Genomic DNA, 17,500 nt, shown 5'->3' with positions numbered 1-17,500 from the left:
GGAGGTCATTCAAGATGCAGGTCATATGGTTATGGTTGAATCTCCAAAAAGGTATGGGAGCTCATCTATGTGGAATGTTTGTGCATTATTTTTTGGTGAAAGCTAGTGTAAGGCTCATTTTTATCCTGTTACTTTTTTGTAGGGTAAATTGGTTGATACACAATTTTCTTCAGCGAGATGGCACCTCAAGATCAACTGATGATTCTTCCAAAGGATCTCTTCATGTTACAAAAGCCACTGACCTCATCAAGGCTGAATCTCACAAGACAGCTGCGGACGGTTTTAATGAACAAGTCAGGAGATGTTCAAGTGGATTGTCCATAGAACCCTATCTAGAGCAGAACACAGAAGATACGAGGAAGGGTTCAAGTTCTCCACTTACTGTTCCAGTAAACTATCACTCTAGGAGGAGAAGCTCAGCAGATGAGGTTAAAGAACTACACTTGTTGCAACAAGAAAGGAAAGAGACATGTTTGGAAATACCACAAACTGAGGAAAGAAGTAGAAAATTATCTTTTGCAGACACTGTGGATAGCTTAAAACAGGCATCAAATGTTGGTGATCATGACTTGGACAACAGTTTACCACTTGATAAAGCAGAACCAAAGGAAGGGTCAGTGAATTAGTGGCTACTTTCTTGCCTTGAAGCTTAGATCCAGGTGCTGTTAGGAGATTTCCTGCAGGAATTCCATGGACAAAGTTAATAATGTGGCTAATGAGATAGCCAAGAGTAGGCTCAGAAATGAAGCACCTAGTACTGCAACCATTAGATAATACTAGCAGCACTCAAAACAAAAGGGTTGCAGCAAATTTTGGGCTGTTCAGGGTAATAATTTAAATTTCCCTTTTTTTTAATAATCCATTGACTCTTAAAGCGGCCCACATGAATGAGTAAAATCTATTAATTCTCACTCAGGACTAGGAGGTAATGTTTAACAAAAAAGAATATAAATTATTTCCATAAACTGGGACTATTTTGTTCCTTTTTAGTTCCGTTCAAAGTTTCTTAGGTAATAAATTTATTGTTTGGTGTGCTGTTTACTTCATAAACATAATTTTTGTCCATTGAAGCCAGGTTTATGTGGAACATACTGCTGTTTACATCAAAAGCACTAATACTAATCAGAATAATCATGAAAATGATACTTAAGACCCTTCTTATTTAAAACCATCTTTTCTCATACAGTCACCCGCACAAAAACCACCCACATTCCTCACATTTTATATTCTTGGATGTACTTTATTCTCTGGGAGAATTTTACCCCAAGATGGAGATTTAAATAATTTGTGCCAATTATATATATGTGTACATATCTAAGACTTAATACATGTCGAAACATCACCACAACGTTCCACAATTTTCTTTGTTATACAAACAAAATGCATGTTTAAGTCACTTAATAATGAAATTTGGTTGTAATGTGTTTTTATCAAAGAACCGAAAATTTTCAATAAAAGCACCTTCAGTTGTGAGATGACAATGAATTGCTTATGCTGCAGTGTTCGTGTGCGAGTGTGTGCAAAGCTATGTGACACTTTGCTAAACTTGTCCTTAATTCTCCAACTCTACCAAAAAAATTACACCGTGTTTGGGTATAAGTAAAAAATACAAGAAACATCTTTCATAGGTATTACATGTATATTAATTCTTTTCTATAAAAGAGTATTAAATTTGTCACTCTGCTAAAAAATCTATCAGCAATGTTCAGGGGCACCCAAAGAAAATTATTTCCAAAATGTGTAGTAATACATCACAAGAAAACTGGGAAAAAAGGTGTTCCGCACTCCCAGGATGATTATGAGCAAAATTCTGGCTCCCAGCTAGATAGTGAGGGAAATTCCCAGCCAGCTGACTTTGTGTCACCGTTTCCCAGCCAGCAAAGAACTCGTTAACCTAACCCGATCAACAGGTTTTTTTCTTAAAGGAAAGTGAGGCTGGTGTTGACCTTCTTATGATACAGACCTCCCTACTTTTGTTATGTTAATGATGTTGTTGTCATGCTAATTAGTAAGAATTTACATAAGAAAGACAGTGACGTTTCTATCAAAATGAGGTCAACTCCAGTCTCACTTTCATTCACAGGCCAGGTAACTAAGGACACAACTGTAAAATGGACTATTGTCTGTTTCTCTTCTCATCCAGCCAGCATGGATTGAAATGCTAAGTTTCCCAGTGAAAATAACTTGCCAGGCAGCTGAATTCCACTGCGGAACAGATATTTTGCAGAACACCTCTGTTGGGTACCCCTGAATGTTTGGTTATATTTTATGAAAGTTTAGCTCCTAAAGAATGCAATGACCTGGATAGTGTGTCTCTGCGTTTTTCAATTGTTTTTGCTATTCTTATGTGATTTTGTTACAAGCCAGTCACTTTACAGATTTTGAAAGAGCTCCATGTGTTAGGAGCTACATTACTGTGCATGTATTGCAGCATACGCAGCCAGAGCCACCCTTTTTCATTCTGATGCTATAGAGAAGGGCATAGGCATCCTCTGATGTCACACAAGAGAGATTGCCATAGTGATTCTCCACAATGTACTTGCATTCCATACAGAGCCAGTCCCTCTCCTGTGGCAAATCAAATGACATATATTTTCCTGTATGGCTGCTGCTTGATTTAAAGTTACACTCAACTGCAGCACCTCGCAGGATTTCCTGGCCACAACCAGGACATCTTATTGTGATATTTTCCATCAAGTAGACCAGACTGATCGTTTTTCAATGAGGGACTACCAAGGGAATAACAAAACATGCCAATTTCTTCATTAGTCAATTCTGATACCGGTGAACAATAATTGGGTGGTGTAAACTTCTTGCAATTTCATTCTTCTGTGTGTCCCCAAAAACTACAATGGATAAAACACAGGTCAACAATTGTAATGGATTAAATAGGTCAACCGTTTGGATCTAAAAAAGACAATCCAAGGAAGACTTTAAACTAAACAGGGAAGGGAAGGAGGTAAAATCAAGGAAATGTCAGTTTACCCTATGTTTTCCAATTTAGATCTCGAAGCAGATCACAAATTGATCTGATTATTTTTTAATTTTATCATCTATTTGTGCGATGAACGTATTTTGTACTTTATTTTTGTTTTGTCACTATTTGTTGATATTGCTTATTTATTCTTGGTGTATAGCAACATAAGCTTAACCGGGTAAGAAAACTAAAGAACTGACCTCCAGCAGTGTACCCAAGGTCTTGAGTACGCAGTGCTTTACAGCTGTTCGCTGTTGCACAAAACAACCCATGCACTCTAGGATGGAATGTTTACAAACCCAATTGAGTCTTGCAAAGGGCCATTTCATTTACTATGCACACCCCCCCCCCCCCCTTCCTATTGAGAGGCTTGGAAATTCAGGAGGGCAGGGGTAAGTAAAGTGATTTCTGGATTTCTGAGGGGGTAACCCAGTTGGTTTCTGGGATCTATACCCTTTTCCCCTCTTTTTCCAAGAGGGTGAATGTGATGGCACTTTGATCTTCAATATCCTAGGGGGATAAATACCCCTTCACTGGGGGAGGGGGGGGGGGTGCATCTATTAAATGGAATGGCCCAAGGATAGTAAGTTTATGCCTCTGATATTGACATTATTCTCCAGGCCTAACCTAATTGGTCATCCAAACACTAGAGCGGTTTTCAATTGAGTGTCGAAAGTAATTAGCGAATTGCTTTGGTTTATAATTACTTCACTCAGTGATTGGTTCAAAGTTCTCGAGCCACTTTTTCAACCAATCAGAAGTGAAACCAAAACCAATTGTGGCTCGTGCGTGCACATTTTCCCGCGCTTTGTGTCGGCTACGTGTAATTACTTCGAGTTTTGATTGGTTTACTGGATTGTCTCCCGTCCTTTTTGATTGGCCAAAGTAATTACTTTGGTTTTGGTTTTACGACACTCATTTGAAAACCACTCTATTCGAAGCTGCACCTATTACTGTTGTTGTCTTCCGGCAACACTAGTTATTGGTAACAGTTCGAAAGAGTACAATAAATTTTGAACCGTCTGCGTTCAAATTCCGATACCGTAGTTGCCGTATTTCCGGACACTTTTTGAAAAACTGTAATATCTTACCGCAAAACACCATTAACGAACTAAAATTTAGCCACAATGTAGCTTCCACCGCTGGTAAGTAGGGCGGGAAGTTTCACCGCTTGAAGCTTATTGGTTTCTTTGTAATTGCGGAAAGACTAAGTCAAATTCGGTGCCCTAATTCCGGACAGGTTGCTCTAATTACGGACGACCGTTACAAGACAATATTGTTCTCGACCACGGTGGGCTGCATTTAGCAAGCATTTCCAGCGGGCGAGGAGCGAACTCTTTTTTCGGCCGCGCGAGAATAGGGCGAGCGCAAAAAACATAAATAAATAAAAAATCTTCCACGCCGGAAGCGCTTGCTACGCAGGCTACGACCACGGCAAAATACATCATATAAAAGTCGAATAAAGAAACCTTCCTTTAAATACAAGTACATTTTGTCCGAATTTAAAGCATTTCAACCACTCAAAACGGAATTGCAGGAATCTAAGACTGGTGACTGATGGGAAAACAACAGTGGGAAACTGGATCGGACAACATCAATGTTTTCGAATTTCAATAATCTTCATTTGCAAAACACTTTTCTCGGCCATTCCTTGACGGCGCTTCCCTGCTGTTTTGCTATCGTTGGGTGTCCGGAATTAAGTACACCTCGCCAAAAATGCAATCAAACTCTCTAGTAGTCTTACTCGTAACCTGCGATCAGGCGTACTTTTCTTTAGACAGGGTACATTTCCACATTTCACGCCCTCTCTAAAGAAAAGTACGCCTGATCGCAGGTTATCTTGCTCGGAGATACGAAACTGCAAACGAAAAATTCTTATATGCTCAATAACGTAGCCCTTTCAGCTTAACTTGTGTCGAAAAATAATAATAAATCTATCTATCGCTTAATTGAAAAGACATCAAGGACGCGCGATAAAAATCGCAGACGGATTTTACTTACCTCAACGAAAACTTGAATCTTCCCACCTAAAAGGAGCGTAGCTTGGTTACGAAAAGAACAAACGCAAGCAGACTAGTCAATTAGTCTTTCGAACGTATCGTTCGAATTTGTTTCGTTTTTACAACGAAATACAGAATCGTAAAGTTTTAGAGTCCGGAAATAGGGTGTACTTTGCCTGGTAATTAATTAATCATGCTTGACTATTAATTAAACGAATATCTAAATCTTCGCTACAAGAACAAATTAGAAAGTGAAAGTTAACGCAAGATTTAAACGCTTACTTGCTCGTGTTTCACTTGAAGACACAGTAGATAAAATGTGAAAGCGGAAGCAAAACCCGGCGAGGGGAGGGGAGGGGGGGGAGAGGGACTCCCATATAAAAAGGGGAGGGATGCTCGACGTCTCGCTTAGGGAAGTAAATTTCGGATTTTGGTCTCACTTAGGGTGTTCTGGGCAAAAACGCAATCATATGTAGCCTTGAAGGTCTCCTTTCGGGTTGCGCGCAAGGAAATATAAAAGTGTTTATTTACACTTTTATATTTCTTATGATAATGTCTTTGCCATCATTAAAAGTCACTGTATTTTTTCATTTCCCTGCATTTTAATATGGTATATTTTAGGGGTCAAAGAAGCCTGGGTCACGCCCAGATTGGTCTCCTTTAGGGGTTTAATTTAAAATTTCCGACGAGCTTCCCTCCCCTTTTTATATGGGAGTCCCCCCCCGCCCCCCCCGGAGCAAAACAAGTCTCAGTCAACGTTACACTCAATGTTGTACCGTCTGATTGGCTGATCGTCTTCGTCATTCACCAATGAAGCATAAGGTAACCATAAGGTACCATACATACAGTAATTACTGTGAATAGTGTCCTGTCGAAGTCTGAGAAACACCTTGACTTTCTGAGACATCCCGTAAAATTTGTGTAAGAAAACAGGAAAATACTAAATCTACGAGACAACGTAGTATGCAGTGAGTCAAATACACCTGAGAGGACTTGAAATTGTTATGTCCGTCCAGCAGAAGAGATTAGCATCTCTTATATTAAAAGAGCACTATGGAGAAGTTGTGGGAAAAGTCGGCAACTATCTTGTGGCAAAAGGACCTCGTCCTTTGCGAGATATTATTCGAGATACTAAACTGAGTCGAGATCAGGTTCAAAAGTGCGTATGTTGCCTTATACAGCACCATTTCGTCACATTTGAAGTCAACAAGAGGAACGTTACCTTGTATAATGCATGGATATCAAACATACTTGTTCGTGCTCGAGCTCCTCGTTACATTTACTGTGCAAAATCTTTGTTTGGGTACACTGGTGAATTAATTGTGGACGAGATTTTACAACACGGATCCATTCCAATGACCAAAGTGGTGGCGAAAGTTACGAGCCATTTAATCGACGAGAACCTTGATTTCGACGAAACTGACGTGAAATCGACGTTTGCTGATCTTGTGAAGAATCACTTTTTGCAAAGAGTGAAGACTGTTACTGAAGATAGTGCGGAGACAAGTAGTTATACAGAAGATGACATATACGCTTTGCCTCCTGGAGTTGCCTTCCAAGGTGATGTAGTAGAATTTGAAAGTCTTTAACACTTTTTGTACCAGATAATAAATACCAAGGATATTTGTTATTATAAGCAATAAATGAGATGTTTTCTATTTCAAACATAATTATTTCATGCCACTTTGGCTTAAAACGAATGCAACTTAAAAATTTACGATTCAAGACCCAACATTCTGAGGAAGACACTATGCAGGAGTGGCAGGTCTTGGATCATAACTTTTTAAAGTTGCATTCATTTTAAGCCTGGATAGCATAAAAATATGTTTGACTGTCCCCCTGGCTGCTTTGTGAATGGTTATGTGAACTATAATCAACAATGGTTTCTATTCCTATATTAAACTATTTTACAGTGTGACGCGCCTTACCGTGGCCACCTAACAAATTTTTTACAAATTGTCCGCCAATCAGGGTGTGTGAATTTGATTGACAGTCACGCCTCCTTGCAAAGTTCATACAGTTGTAAGTTGAAAACCATTGCATGGGTTGTTGAGTTGACGTATTTACATGTAAATGTCACATGTCAAAGTTTGTTGGGTGGCCACAGTAAGGCGCATTGCACTGTAAAACTCAGTTGCTGTGCACAATTTTTTCTGTTCCACTTTTGCTACAGGTTACTTATTGATGTGAATATATAGTCGGTGTAACATAGCGGCACCAAATTAGCACCTATTGTATATTACATTTCACATACGCATATGTAAGTAGGTTGGCACATTATGCATGTAACATAGCGGCACCAAATTAGCACCTATTGTATATTACATTTCGCATATGCATATATAAGTAGGTTAGCACATTATGCAAAAGCGGAGAGCACACACAACCAGGCGGTGTGTGTGAATAACCAGAATAAAACTCCATCGACATCTGACTGCAGTCGGTCTAAAATACAGTTTGTGGACATCTTAACTCTAACACGTTTATGCAAATAATCTAAGTCAGATTAACCACGAAAAAATATTAGGAATCTTTTTAAATGTTTGGTTAGGACTGGGTATTAAACGAAAAAGAATCCTTGATGATGAAGGCAATCCATCCAAGAGACAAAGAATTGGAGAAAAGTAAGTACTACAATTATTGTGGACATGCAAAAAGAGTTAAGACTTTTCCTTTTTTGAAAATGGTCTGATCAAAGTCAAGTGCACCAAAAAAGATTCAAATAGTGATAACCCGGCTCTTGCTATTGCATTTTTTCCCTTAGTTTGTCCTTAATTATCAGTTAGTGACACCAGTAGAAGTCTTACTGAGATTTTCACACAGAGCTCATATCAAACTTGCTCTAATTATAATATTCTTAATAAAATATAGTTGCTTATACTATTTGCCTTTACAGGTCAAGTGCTAGTGATACTTGTTCTGTAAGTACTGATATTTTATAGACTCTGGTATGAGATACCTATCATTAACTGATGTTTACTTAGAGACATCACACTTACGTTTTGAAGTTGTTTGAGCCAATAAGACTGTGAAAAGCAATCATTTTGTATTTTTTTGGTTATCAAGGAAATTAAAGATGATGGTATCTTATGGAAACTCAATTTTGGCAGGTTTCATCAGGAGTTTCTTGACGAGGTACAAATGTTTTTCTGCTGTAAGATTGTAAAAAAATATATTCTAATATCTAATTTAAAAAAAGAGGGGAAAAAATGTTAACAGAGCAAAAATTGTAGTGCGTGTATAAGAAAGTTAAAATCTAAAACTTGGTAATGAAAGATCAAAAGGTTTTAGTAAGGTACACAGAATAACTGACTTCAGTTTAGGTTACCAGAGCACCAGTCGCTGTCCCTGGAGAAAAGTTTTTCTTTCAACTTAACTCCCCTTCTTTCAATACTTTCAAAAGTAATGTTGTGACTTCTAAAGCCGAAACAAAGACAGTGGCGTAACTAAAACAAAATAGCCAGACAATTATACCATGTTGCTAATGCTGGTTTATGTGACTTGGCAATGTCAGTATTATCAGAAAGTTTTGTAACTGAAATATAGGGTTAGGGTTAGGGGGTGTTGCTGAGTTAAGCTAGCCAAGACAGAAAAGTACAAATGTGGTTTTTACTAACAGCTGACTACTTATATAGACTCCCTGGTTCAAGTTGTGTTAGTTATTCATTGGCTTTTGCTCAACTTTATCTACTGTGTGCACTGGGTTGTGTTTCGAGTGTTTTGATCAGTGATCATTAACCCCTTCACCTCTGAACTGGCCCCCATTGTTGAATAAAATTGTCTGGTGCTAAAGTAAAATCTGTAAGTGTGACTCTTTGAAGGGAAAGGATGAAGTAATAACCAGTTCAAGCTTTAAGTTGCATTATATGTCTGTTTATGATGCATGTTAGAAGTTTGGGGAACTAGTATTAGAGTTGCTCAAAGAGTTCAGCATAAAGCAATAGTAGCTCCATCCTAATAGTGAAGGTCTTGGTGCCCTTTTTGGTCAAAACATGACCTGGGATTTGGGGAAATAAGTGCTGCATGACTTCTACATTGCAAGGATAAAGTAGTCAGGAGAGAAATTTACTTTAGGGTTTTTTAAATTTTTGTATGGTCTTCATTTTTTGTGTACAATCATGACCGTTCTTTGCTGAGGTTAGGCATTTGAGGACTTCCTGTCTGAAATTAGTCCACAATTTGACTATTGTAGTTTCTCCCTTCAGGATATAGTTTCAGCTGTTACAAAGAAAGTGGACAAGGTATATTTACCATTTTTCACTGTTACAATTAACTTTTTCCTTTGGAGTACAGGAACTCTATGCCTGCTCACACATAGAGCACATAAGACACACTGTACTGTACACCTCTCATTTAAACATTCAAATGCACTCACCAATACAAACCTCAAAACACAATATTGTTCATGCTCTTTGGGGCATTGGTGTGAAGTTTCAAGCTAATGTTTGATTTTGTATTTTAAATTGGTTGATTAACCTTTCACCCCTGAAATGGGTCCCATTGGCAAGTAAAATCACTAAATTGTCTGGCATTAGTTAGGAAGGAAAGGGTCATGTTTTTCTTTTTCTTCCAGCTTGCGTAAAATGGGATGCAATTAAACAAAATTAATATTAAATTTGATTTCACGTACATTGTGTACAGTTCCCCAGAATAACTAGACAACTTGTTTTAGTTACCGGTATGTGCTGTTTAATGAACGAGCAGGAGTGTTTTATTGGGTTAAAACCATGAGGTGAAGCTAAGTGGTTTTTGACCTAATGAAACTTGACATATTAGTTTGTTGAATGGCTTCAAAAACATTCCACAAAAAGCATTGTCTGGAGTCCAGACAATGGTGCAAAATGTGAGATGAAGATATTAGCATACGCGAAAAACATGCAGGACCTCATTACCATTCTTTATAAAATGACTTCTGATGAAGGCTGTTTTATCGGGTTTAAAGCTCATGCACATGAGGTTTTATCATTATCTTGGTAACCTCTTTCGCTCATGAGTCATTATTGAGTTTTTGAAATAAAGCTATTAAAACAAATGTTGACTAAAATGAATGATGATTATGATTATGAATATATAGCAGTTAAAAGGTCTGTATGCTATATACAGTTAAGTAGCATCACGGGGCGCTGCTGCAGCGTAACCCGTGGTCTATAAAGGGAACAAAAGCTAAACTAATTACGAAGAAGAGACCTACAACTGTAGTAAAACTTAGAAAATGTTTTTCTCAAGTGAAAAGGCCCCATTGGCGACTGAGAGTTCTTGAGTGCTTACGTTACGACTTCAAACACGGGAGCAATATTGAGAGTTCCTGAGAGGCACGCCTTTTGCTTCTTGCTGAGCACACCTTTAGCTCTGTTGCCCACCAGCTTCTGTAGAGAAGCAAAGTCCTTGGACCATCCCCCCAAAACAATAATAATAATAATAATAATAACTTTATTACTTTCCAAATTCTGGCTTTTCAAAGTAATTACAAGATTCAATAAAATATCTAAAACTATAGAACAATGAGAAATGATTAAATATTTGAAATTCTTAAAGTAATTACAATATTCAATAAAATATTTAAAACTATAAAACAGTAAGAAATGATTAGAATCATATTTATATAACAAATTTGACAAGAAATTTGATATATGTTAAAATCATTGAAAGCTTCTAACATTCTCTTTGTAAATGACGCATTAGTTCTTTTTTGAATAATACAAGGTTTGTCATCTCAGTGAGACTTCCAGGTAGGTTATTCCACAGAGAAACCGCTCGATAATAGAAGGTTCTTTGGCCTGCGGCCGTTCTGTATCCTGGGATGTCCATCTTATTCTTATTCCGTGTGTCTTTATGATTTTCCGTGTGTCCTCTATGATCATATTGTACTGGGTGATATCATATCCTGGTTACGTCTGCTTCATCTCCCATCTGAGTGGCGCATACTTCATGGTCTTCTCTGACATCTTCTTGTCACAGTTGCTCACCCATGGGCAGCTCATCTCCAGGGCTATGACTTGCTTGTGTTGGTTGTTGACAATCCTGGCGTCTATTCTATTCGCCCTCAGTTCTGACTCTATAGACCAGAACACCCCAGTACGCCGGTACCTCTGCTGTTTCATAGACATGCTGCAGTTTGATGGATGAATACCAAGGAGGTACAGTGTCTATCAGGCCCAGATCAAATAGGATCTCGAAGAAAGGGTCATGTCTTGCCATGTACTTTGTTTGTGCAAGCGCAGGGGAAGCGGATAAGATGTCAGCCATGCTCTCTGGCACTGTACCACATAACCCACATGTTGGGTCGCTGCTCGGACTCCCGTGTGTCTTGTGGAGGGCATACAATCGAGTGGGTAAAAGCTGTTCATATAATTTGAACATACCCACTACTGTGTGTGTTGGGCACATTCGCCACTCGCTCAGCCACCAAAAGTATCGCTCAGTGCTTAGCTCCTCGTCACCTTCTCTTGCTTTTACCAACTTCCCTTGCCAATTTTTGGCCTCTACGTCCCCTTCCAGTCTTAATTCTTGCTGTTTCCTCTGTTGACTTTTAAGCTTCTCTCTGGGTATAACCTCTCCTCCTTCTGAGACGCAGGCTGGATCAGCAGGGTATTGGAGCTTTAGTTGCAGGCCATACTCATCCACGTACTTCGCCGCTTCTTTTGTCAGTGACTGGTGTCCCACACTCTCCGCACGCTTCTTGAAATCACGCACCATCTTTATCACCGGGTCTCTGTTCTGGAACAACTTGACTGCTGCTTTAACCTTGGTTTCTTTATACTTGCTCTCGATCAAGCGCAAGCCCCTCCCTCCCTTCTCTCGTGGCAGGTACAGTGGTGATCACGGATGTTGAACCACATGGGTGCTTGCCTCTGTTTTCTACTACGATCTTGAGGCCCTCTCTGTCCATTTCCCTTAGCACTGTTATTGGCCAATGCTGAGTCCACATAAACATAAACTCATTGCTGGCATTGCAAACTGATTAGATGTAATCACACGATGGTAGTCCGAGAGGGGACTCGACCAGATCAATGACATCCTACGTGTCGATAGGCTTAGAAAGTTTATACCCGTCTGACGCACTTATCTTCCAGGCGATCTGATTCAGACAGACCGTGAAGAGCCTGGGGCAGAGGGCATTGCCCTGGGGCAGACCCTTTCTAAACATTATGGTCTCCGAAGCCTCTCTCCCCTTTTGTCGTGGTGACCACTATTCTGGTATTCTAGCTTCTCTACAACGTTCGGACAGTACCACACACCGAGTCAGGAAACCTGTGCAACAGCATCATCTTCTCTAACCAACCGTGATCTATGGAGTGGTAGGCCTTCTTAACATTAATCCAACCCATGCTAAGGTTGTGCTTCCTCCTGTAACAGTCTAACGTGAGCGCTCGGTGTATCAACAAATTATCAACCCTCCCGCTGTATCCAGCGTGTGCACCCCTTTGCACACCCTCCATCAAGCTGTAGTAATTCAAATCTGAGCCAGTAGGCATGATGTTTACCATTTATAAATAGTGTTCAAACAAGTGATTGGTCTTTGGTCATCACTAGTGAACTCCCCCCAGTTCCGGAATCAGCAATGTTTTTCCCTCAGAGAACCACTGAGGGTACTCTTCATCGCTACTTGAGATTATTATTGTTGTTATTATTACTATTATTATTAACACATGGACTCACATCACATGCATCAGTGATGATGTTTTGAAAAAGTGGTTGAAGTCAGGGAGATTTGAAAAAAAATTTAGTTTGCAGGAGAGATTGTGAGGTCAATGCTCAACTTGAATGGGCTGGAGAGAGATCCACTGTCACCAACATCAAAGCCAGTGTCACTTCATGAAGTAAGTCCCTAATCTTAATAAAATACAATAACTGAATTACAGCTGCAATGTAACATTCCTGCCAGTTTACAATTCAGTATTTATAGGCTAGAATTTGATTAAGAGAAATATATACCAATATAAAGAGTGACGTGTAGTTGTTGAGTTATAATTTGCACCAGACATTTGGGGAATGGACAATACAGGAACATTTATCTAAGTGCACAATTGTAAGTAAATATTGTAACGTACTTTTGTTTGGTGAAAAAAAAAAAAAAAATTGGGGGAAGAGCAGCAACATTATATTTTAAACTTTTCTTAGTTAGTGCTATTATGTAACTACACTGTATTGTATCTTATACCAGTAAAACCTATTTGTAACAGATTTCGCAAAACTTGACAGTCACACCAAAGATGGAGAATACACAAGTCACACAATATCTTACATTGCTTACAGATGAGAAGGTATTTAACATTCTTAGACTAAATGTTTTTTAAACAAAGCATTCACCTATTCACCATTCCATTTCAGCTAGGACTGCAGATTTTCTCTTTTATGCATTTCATCCACCAGAGTGCACTTGAGACTTCAACTTAACAAAATGATGACATTGTCCAATATCAAGGGAATAAACCATACAAAGAACCCTAATCAAGCCTCTTTTAAGTTGACTAGTATTGATTGGGAGAAGGACAAACTCCCACCACCAGGCCCCAGTTGTTCAAGAGGTGGATAACGCTATCCACCGGATAAATCACTATCCAATGGATAGTACAATCGGTTTTGCTATGACTTATCCACTGGTTAATGATTTATCCGGCAGATAGCACTATCCATCGTGTGAACAACTGGGGCCAGAACCCTAAATCATCTCTGGTTGCTTGGTGGCAGAACTCTTCATGTATTGGTCAGGATTTTCTGCATGCTGATTGTCTTGCTCACACCTACCTATGGTTGTGCATCTGACTTTTAGGAAAATTTTGTTTCAAAAACTGGAGAAAGAGGAGGAGGAACATACTGCATTAGAATCCTTTATTTAATAAGGCCCACGCAATCTATGTTCACATTTGATGCACAGCATGTGGTGTTGTGGTCAGTGCACAGTAAACTCCAGACCACAAGGTCAAGGGTTCTAGGCCTGGCTTTATTTCCCAGTTGTTTCCTTGCACAAGAAACTTTCAGGACTCCACACTGTCTCTCCAAATGTATACAGTCATGTAAAATGGGTACTGATGTGTGACTTACTGCTGGCTGTAACCATGTAATGGACTAGCATCCCGTCCAGGAGAAGGTTGCTTTACGCTTCTTGGAACTGTGATAACTTCTGGCCATGTGAACCCTAGCAGCTTCTGTGTCATTTACAATAATACAACACAATACATACTTTATGAACCATTCCCCATAGGGGCTTTTCAGGGCCAATGACACAATCTATGAAATGACAGAACAAAACAACAACTGTTAAGAATTCCAAGTTGGCTATTTACAAGGGTAACCAAAAATTTGAAGTATGGACTAGCAGGAACAAATTCAGTGAGTTTTCAGAATGGGTCTTGAACCCAGGAACTCTGTATCTCAAAGCAAGTGTCCTAACCACTGGGCTGCACTACCTACATAATATATATTCTCTCAAGAGAAGAACAATATTAATGTTTTTGTGAAAACGGTAATGCTTTGATTTCTTAACAATGCTCTAGATATGCAAAAGTGCATTGATGCACTTTGTCAAAATACAATAGAATCTATTGTTCAAGAAAGGTAACTTTAAAAATGTTTATTGCCTAAAGATGGCACTTACTGGTGGAATTTACTCGTCTTTCCCTGTCAAGTTGGAGTTAAGGAACAAGCTTTTATTTACTTACTTGTAAATACTGGTAATATTTTTATTAGGTTTGGTTCCAGATGTTTCAGAATCTTCAGATTGCTGTTGCTCAAGAAACACATGGAACAAAAACAGGCAAGTGGTGAAATGATTAGGCAGAGCACAGGCAGACCACCCTTTGTCGGTGGGCAATATTATAGAAGAAATACAGATGTACAATACGGTGGCTACAATTTGTTCCAATATGCAGAATTTAAAGCAAATGATTCAATGAAAGTTTGAAGAAAATGTTAACTGAGTCATGTGTCATGTTTTTTTTTTTTGCTCTCCTGTGCTGTTTTAAGCACTATTTTGCAAGATGTCTATTTGACCTCGGTGGTTAGAACTACTGGTAACCAAGGAGACAATTAATGCAGGCAGCAATCAGCTGCCGGCACATGACCTAGTCAAAGTTAAGCTGGATCTGATGCCAAACCAGTGAAATTCTCACCTTAAAAATACCAGCATCCAATTGATTAGGGATGTCCCCATACCTTTGCCAAATTTGAGCTTCGTGTTTCGAAAATTCACTGAGAAAGGTGATCCTGAAAACTATAATAAAGCTTTTTCAATATTATTGGTACAAAATTCTGGACCAAAGGCATTTGAGGTATTGTTCAAATCCACCAATCAGTGTATCGGGACCATTGACAGTTGAAAACCACAAACCTGCCCCGACACGCTGATTGGCGGGTGACAATTCATGCATGTCATTGTTGTTAGGTTACAGAAAAGATCCAAATCTCCTCAACCTCTTTCATCCGGGCTGTCTGTGCTCTTAATCCTGTACCCTTTCCTCTTCACTCACCTTCCATTTCAGGGCCTCAATTTCTTGAAAAAGAACTTGCTCATGACTTCATGCATCATGATTACTGGCAGAAAAAGAACTGACATATTAAATGACTAGAAAAATGATACGTGGCCAGTGGGGACCTTTGCTCATTGCGTCAATAATTTTTCATCTCATTTGCAGATCGGTGAACTAGCTATGATTTCATCAAAAGATGCTAAGGAATTTTTGTACAAGCTGTTTGCAGAGAGATTTATTGCATTGCAGGTAACAGCCCATGTTTTTCCTGTTTCTTGTGCACAAGGTCCGATTCTTGTCAGAGTGGATTTTACATGCATGATTATGTTCCTTTTAAACCTTGTTTGTCATCAGGAGATTCCACGGACATCTGACTATGCACCTTCCAGGACATTTTATCTTTTCTCAGTGGAACTTCCGCAGCTCAGCCGAATGTTGATTGAAAAGTCCTACCAGGTATTTTTCCCTCAAAAAATTACTCTCTGTAAAACAATAGAATGCATGGCACCAGAATATCTTGTTTTTACTTTTCTTGACCTATGGACCAAGTGCAGTGAGGTGTGTGCGCCATGACCGAGGCCAAACATTTTCCGACCTGGCCCGACCTAAACTCAGTCAATAAGCATTTTATCATTTGGGCTCTTTACACTATTCAAGAGTACTCAGAATATGAAGTTCTGACTAAACTAAGAAACAAAAATTTGCCCAGAAAATTTTTGCAATATGTTGTTTGCATTTGCTTTTCTGGCTGTAAATAACTTGGATGTTTAAAAGGAATGAAATCCCCTAAAACTGCATTGCATGGAGCAGTATGTGTTCCTAGTAGGGCCGTACAGCTTTTTGCAGCCCTGCTCGTGCTAATGCGTACTGCCTCATATGGGGATTTTCCCAATAGTTTTACAATGAAAGCACGTGCAGGGCCGTACAGGCCATATGAGACTTTAAATCCATATAACTTGTTGAACTTAAGTTATGGAATGTAATAGTGTTGGTGCTTGCAAATTACACTCAAACTTTAGTGGTAAGCTCCATGATCAGTACCAAGTCTGTATCAATGTTACTTGGTTTACAAGAAATCCCTTTTTCCTCAGGCATTGGGAAATCTGATGGCAAGACGCCAAACTGAAGTTCAAGAGAACAGGCATGTAAATTATTCATTTTGTCTTGTTGGTGTTTGAATATGGGTTGGTGTTCATACACTGTAGTTATTCATTGACACCTGGGTTTACAGTTTTGTGAGCCATGATTTAGTATAAGAGTTGACTTGAAAGGGGGACTTAAACAAAAGTAAAAACAGATTTCAAATTCAATTTACTTGCCCTCTTCAGACGTTTAGTGGAAAAGGAAGAGAGACTGGAAGCCACAATAAATTCATTGAAAGCTCAACATGGTGAAGACACATCAGCTGAGGTCATAGAGGAATTGCAAGAACTTATAATACCAGCAGAAAGGGAACAACTCAAGAAACTCAAGCTTTCCCTTGCCAAGTAAGCAACATAATGTAAATTGTTTGCAATTTGTCAGGCAGGCAGGAAGGCAGGAACTGACCAACATGTATGCACACATTACTTCCAGAGAGATAGAGAAGCACTGAAAGATGATAGTTTTGCAGAGTATCTTACCTGTGCTTTTGTCTTTAAAGATAGTCACATACAATTTATTTTAGAACTGCCTCCAGTGATAGATTTTCCTGTCAATTCCTTGATTTAACTGACGTTTCTTACACCTTTTCCCTGAAGTCTCTGCTTCTGATATTCACTATCTATATAATCTCTTATTTCAGGTTGGAACAGAGTGAGATACAAGTTGATGAGACAATTTTCATTCTTTCTCAGTACATTGCTACAAATTAAAAGAAAACGTTTTGCAGTGGTGAATCACAACAGTCTTTGTTAACTAAACACGGAACTTATTGTAACTGAATATTAAGATTTTAAGTAATCAAAATTCAAGGATGCATTAATTGGTTGACGGGTGCTTGACAGTGGCAAGTAATATTCTTTCATTTATGTTGACACGTCACAACATCTTGTATAGTAAACCTTCAGAGTCTA

The 17,500-nt window shown here is 38.9% G+C and overlaps 2 protein-coding genes and 1 long non-coding RNA gene across 8 annotated transcripts in view; 2 read left to right on the top strand and 1 right to left on the bottom strand.

Annotated features, from left to right (window-relative positions):
* LOC137991990 (protein ABHD8-like) overlaps nt 1-1,473 on the top strand; it is a 10,804-nt gene extending 9,331 nt beyond the window's left edge. For all 5 annotated transcript variants that reach the window (XM_068837018.1, XM_068837020.1, XM_068837015.1 and 2 more), the window contains 2 exons: nt 1-51; nt 143-1,473. The exon at nt 1-51 is cut by the window's left edge and continues 20 nt beyond it. In XM_068837018.1, the coding sequence (XP_068693119.1) occupies nt 1-51; nt 143-626 (535 nt within the window). In that variant the 3' untranslated portion in view covers nt 627-1,473. The remainder of the gene's footprint in view (nt 52-142) is intronic.
* Nucleotides 1,474-1,620: 147 nt separating this feature from the next.
* On the bottom strand, nt 1,621-5,253 carry LOC137991992 (uncharacterized). Its single transcript, XR_011121631.1, has 2 exons — nt 4,979-5,253; nt 1,621-2,846 (listed from the first exon to the last, which is right to left on the bottom strand). It is a non-coding gene; the product is annotated as an uncharacterized lncRNA (long non-coding RNA).
* A 595-nt stretch (nt 5,254-5,848) lies between these two features.
* Nucleotides 5,849-17,404, top strand: LOC137991988 (DNA-directed RNA polymerase III subunit RPC3-like). 2 transcript variants are annotated; one of them, XM_068837008.1, is made up of 15 exons: nt 5,849-6,537; nt 7,529-7,601; nt 7,874-7,898; nt 8,044-8,112; nt 9,183-9,218; nt 12,705-12,797; nt 13,161-13,241; nt 13,751-13,802; nt 14,475-14,535; nt 14,668-14,734; nt 15,612-15,695; nt 15,801-15,902; nt 16,538-16,587; nt 16,775-16,933; nt 17,230-17,404. In XM_068837008.1, the coding sequence occupies exons 1-15, from the start codon at nt 5,982-5,984 to the stop codon at nt 17,297-17,299; spliced, it is 1,578 nt and encodes a 525-aa protein (XP_068693109.1). In that variant the 5' UTR covers nt 5,849-5,981; the 3' UTR covers nt 17,300-17,404. The 2 variants fall into 2 exon arrangements, with proteins under 2 accessions (XP_068693109.1, XP_068693110.1); XM_068837009.1 differs by lacking the exon at nt 9,183-9,218.
* The last annotated feature ends 96 nt before the right edge of the window (nt 17,405-17,500 follow it).

This window comes from Montipora foliosa, chromosome 2, assembly GCF_036669935.1.
Source record: "Montipora foliosa isolate CH-2021 chromosome 2, ASM3666993v2, whole genome shotgun sequence".
Lineage (NCBI taxonomy): Eukaryota > Metazoa > Cnidaria > Anthozoa > Scleractinia > Acroporidae > Montipora > Montipora foliosa.
The sequence above is the reverse complement of the archived record's forward strand: the minus strand, read 5'-3'. Positions and strand labels throughout refer to the sequence as shown.